The 4,419-nt window shown below is 39.7% G+C and overlaps 1 protein-coding gene across 1 annotated transcript; it reads left to right on the top strand.

Moving 5' to 3' along the window:
• Nucleotides 1-221: 221 nt before the first annotated feature.
• PABPC5 (poly(A) binding protein, cytoplasmic 5) lies at nt 222-4,218 on the top strand. Its single transcript, XM_011937281.1, has 2 exons — nt 222-518; nt 1,059-4,218. The coding sequence occupies exon 2, from the start codon at nt 1,202-1,204 to the stop codon at nt 2,348-2,350; it is 1,149 nt and encodes a 382-aa protein (XP_011792671.1). The 5' UTR covers nt 222-518; nt 1,059-1,201; the 3' UTR covers nt 2,351-4,218.
• Nucleotides 4,219-4,419: the final 201 nt, after the last annotated feature.

The following is a 4,419-nucleotide window of genomic DNA, read 5'->3' as shown; positions in this document are numbered from 1 at the left end:
ATTAAATTGATAATTAGTTTTTTAAAACTTATTATTTTTGCCCAGGTCGTCATCTTTTTATGTGATTTTTAGATGTTCAGCTTAAATATAGTATTTTAAATAATAAATAACATTTAAAATATAAGAAACATCTAAAAGCCATCTTAGATTTTTCTTTCTCTCCTTCTTTCTCTCTCTCTCTCCCTTTCTCTCTTTCTTTCTGTTTTTCAATCTTGGCATAGAGGAAGCGGGAAGTTACTTAGCACGGTTCCGGGTTTCTCGCGCCCCGCCCGTCCCCCCTCCCTATCACTGCTACTGGCTCTTGGTCCCTCCGTTGGACTGTCCTGCGGAGAGAAACCCCAGCCCATCGGTCTGCGCTGGGACCGCCCGCCGCGCATCTGCCCTTCTTCGCTGACTCCGCCCCGCATCTGGCCAGACCCGCCTCGCGTCAGAGCTGACCCACTCACTGCGCGTTTGCCAGTCAGTCTCTCCGGACCTGTCTCGAGCCTCAGGCTGCTGAAATCACCGCGCCTCACTCGGTCCGTACCCAGTGGGCATCTTGGGTATCTGGGCGGTCTTCGATCCCCCGCGCGTGTGTCTGTCTGTCTGTCTCTGTGTCCTATCCGCTGCCTGCAGCCTGCCTGCCGGTCTTATCGCACCAAGTGTCTAGTGTACCCTTTCGCAGACTCTGAGTGCGGAGAGGCCTTAGAGAAAGGCTAGCCAGCCCGAGACTGGCCAGGCAGCCGGCGGAGGAATACGCGCTCGCTCCCTGCCCTTGTTGATATCTTTTTAAACCAACAGGAGCTCTAGGCCTATATTTATGCAGAAAACGGGTCGGGAGGCCTCTGTCTGCAATGCTAGTTGTGGGGAACCAGCCAGCTGCTTGGTGGCTTCTCACAATTTCACGGGGACAGGAAAATTACGTTTCCGGTACTGGCTTTTGAAACTGATTTTAAATCTGAACGGGTGACAATTTTAAGTCCCCGCAGGGAGAATAGATTCGTATTTGGGGCGCCTTTTTGTCTGATGTGTTTGTTCTGAGCCTGCTGACCAGCTGTTTCTGAACTTCATTTTCTCAGCCTCGACAGTGATTCTGAGTCTGCTTTTAGCTTCCTTTTGCCTGCCTTGGCTTTTTCTGTTCCTGAACAGCTGTTTGGCCCATAGCTTAGAGAAAGCAGCCTTTTTTCTCTTCAAAGAGAACCTCCTCCCAGTGCTCAGAGAGATGGGGAGCGGGGAGCCTAATCCTGCTGGCAAGAAAAAGAAGTATCTCAAGGCCGCTCTGTACGTGGGTGACTTGGACCCAGATGTCACCGAGGACATGCTCTATAAGAAGTTCAGGCCTGCTGGCCCTCTGCGATTCACCCGAATCTGCCGTGATCCGGTGACCCGCAGCCCCCTGGGCTATGGCTATGTTAACTTCCGCTTTCCCGCGGATGCAGAGTGGGCCTTGAACACCATGAATTTTGATTTGATTAATGGAAAACCATTCCGCCTTATGTGGTCTCAGCCAGATGACCGCTTAAGAAAGTCTGGAGTGGGAAATATATTCATCAAAAACCTGGACAAATCCATAGACAATAGGGCCCTGTTTTACTTATTTTCTGCTTTTGGAAACATTCTGTCCTGCAAAGTCGTATGCGATGACAACGGCTCTAAGGGTTATGCCTATGTGCACTTTGACAGCCTGGCCGCTGCCAATAGAGCCATCTGGCACATGAATGGAGTGCGGCTCAACAACCGCCAGGTGTATGTTGGCAGATTCAAATTCCCAGAAGAGCGGGCGGCTGAGGTCAGAACCAGGGATAGAGCAACTTTCACCAATGTTTTCGTTAAAAACATTGGAGACGACATAGATGACGAAAAACTGAAGGAACTTTTCTGTGAATATGGGCCAACTGAGAGTGTTAAAGTAATAAGAGATGCCAGTGGGAAGTCTAAAGGCTTTGGATTTGTGAGATATGAGACACACGAGGCTGCCCAAAAGGCTGTGCTAGACTTGCATGGAAAGTCCATCGATGGAAAAGTCCTCTATGTAGGGCGAGCACAGAAGAAAATTGAACGCCTGGCTGAGTTGAGGCGGAGATTTGAACGGCTGAGGTTAAAAGAAAAAAGTCGGCCCCCAGGGGTGCCTATCTATATTAAGAACTTGGATGAGACAATCAATGATGAAAAACTGAAGGAGGAATTTTCTTCCTTTGGGTCAATTAGTCGGGCCAAAGTGATGATGGAAGTGGGGCAAGGCAAAGGATTTGGTGTGGTCTGCTTTTCCTCTTTTGAAGAGGCTACCAAAGCAGTGGATGAGATGAATGGCCGCGTAGTGGGCTCCAAGCCCCTGCATGTCACCCTGGGCCAGGCCAGGCGCAGGTGCTGAGAATAAGAATGCTCAGTTTGTTTCAGCCTTAGTTGGTGCCTCCTTAGTTTGGGCTCCTTTGTGATAAGGGGTTATTTTATGCTAATTCACAAGTTTTTTTTTTTTTTAAGTGAATTCTTTCTTTTAAAAAAATGCAAAACTAGAAAACTGTTCATTTTAGAATGGAACATAATTTCTAATTGTAAAATTGTCGTTTTGTACTTTTTTTGATGTAATATCCTTAGAAATGTGTAGAATAAAGTGTATTCCTCCACTTTTTTTTCCTGAACAGTCAAGGTGAGGCAATTGAGTATATTTCCCTTCTTATTTCAATAATACTCTATTATTTTTCATGAAAATATTGTCAACATGGTTCTTCTGAATCTATCACAGTGAAAAGTTCTAACTTGCTTTTTGAGAAGTCAGTACAGCAGGGAAAATCATATGTGATCCAATTAACATCTGCATAATTTCACTTAAAATTTTTATGCAAAATGAATTTTTTTAACGTGAAATTTATTTTATTTTGTTTATTTATTTGTATTCTTGTTTCATTTTTTAATATGTTGTGAACATACTACAGACTTGATAATACTTTTGACTAATTGTTGGGAGTGGTTGTATTAACTTCTTGCCCAAATAAGTAAGCATATTGGTGTTTTCTCAATTAGTCACTTAGAAAATTAACACTTTAGGCAGTGCCTATTTAAAGTAGGAATTGCATCTTAAAAACCTTTCCTAAAAGATTTGGTATTTGAGGATACTTTCAGTATCACTCCTACCATCCATTTTTTCTAAATTCCTTAGTACATATACTTGGATCATGTTAAATTAACAAGAAAAATGAATAACTGCACTGAATTGCCTTTACCTATAAATAATTTAATCTTTTACCTTCAGCTTTTATCAGCTGTCAGTATAAAAGGCAAATAATCCACAGAATGATGTTGAAAAACTTCTTGGAAGAACACCTTCTATTAAACTTGTTATCTCTTGTAAATTATTGAGTGTATCCTTTTGATAATGTTCACAGATGTTTCAAAGGTAAGGAATAGGTTGTCTCTTGGATTAAGTCATATGCCTCCAGCTATTATATGAGAACTGTGAAACCAATATGGTTTTCTTTATGTCTTGGCTGCTTGAAAATTCAAAAAAAAAAAAAAAAAGGTTTTGTTCAATATTGCAGTTACATTAATTAGCCTGTAATTTCTAAATTAGAGATTCTCTACATTTCACTTGTGGTTTCCTGTTCTCCTCATTGCCGGCCTTCCATTCATATTACACTTATTTTTCTATTTTTTGTATTACCTTTTTAAAAATATATACCTGTTCAAGTCCTTTTAGGAAAAAGAAAATACCTAATGTATGTAAAATTCCATAATTACTTTTTTACAGTATGATTCACTTATGCCACAGATTTGACCATTAGAATATGTTTTTGTCTCTGCTGGCAGTTTTCTTACCTTATATACAAATCTTCATTTTCATACATAGTACAATGTAAATAAATAATTTTGTTAACACTTTTGTTAGCTCTTTGACCATAAAATAACGACAATAAGCTGTTTCTATGTATTTGTTTATCTACAAATTACAGGTTTATTCGTTTTCAAATATTTTCAAAATGGAAATCACTGTTTTTATTGATTATAAACATAACACATGCTCATTGTAAAAAATGTACACAATGCAGAAGGAAGTAAAATTTCCACAGTTCAGAAATAACCACAGTTAACATTTTCAATGTGTAAATATCTTTTCGTATTTTTTCCTATGTATACACAAACATTTTGACCAAAAATCCATACTATATTTACTGTTCTGTATTTTTAATTTTAAACTGAACCATAATCATCTTTTCATGACAATAAATATCAATCTCTATCATCTTAGTGACTGCATAGTATTCCCTTGTGTTGACATATTATAATTTATCTAAACAGTTTGCTATTGAATCTAATTTATGTGATTTTTCACGTATTTACATGCGTAAACAATGCCGTGATGAACATCACTTGCTTAAAACCGTTATTAATTCCATGACTGCAAAAAAATTTCTATAATTTGCAAAAGCTTAAATCTGATGAAAA

This window comes from Colobus angolensis, unplaced genomic scaffold (assembly GCF_000951035.1).
Source record: "Colobus angolensis palliatus isolate OR3802 unplaced genomic scaffold, Cang.pa_1.0 Scaffold161, whole genome shotgun sequence".
Classification (NCBI taxonomy): Eukaryota; Metazoa; Chordata; class Mammalia; order Primates; family Cercopithecidae; genus Colobus; species Colobus angolensis.
This window is presented reverse-complemented; position numbering and strand designations above follow the sequence as displayed.

Bases quoted from the DNA above. Each gene is read 5' to 3' on its own strand.
- PABPC5 (XM_011937281.1), top strand. From the start codon at position 1,202: ATGGGGAGCGGGGAGCCTAATCCTGCTGGCAAGAAAAAGAAGTATCTC.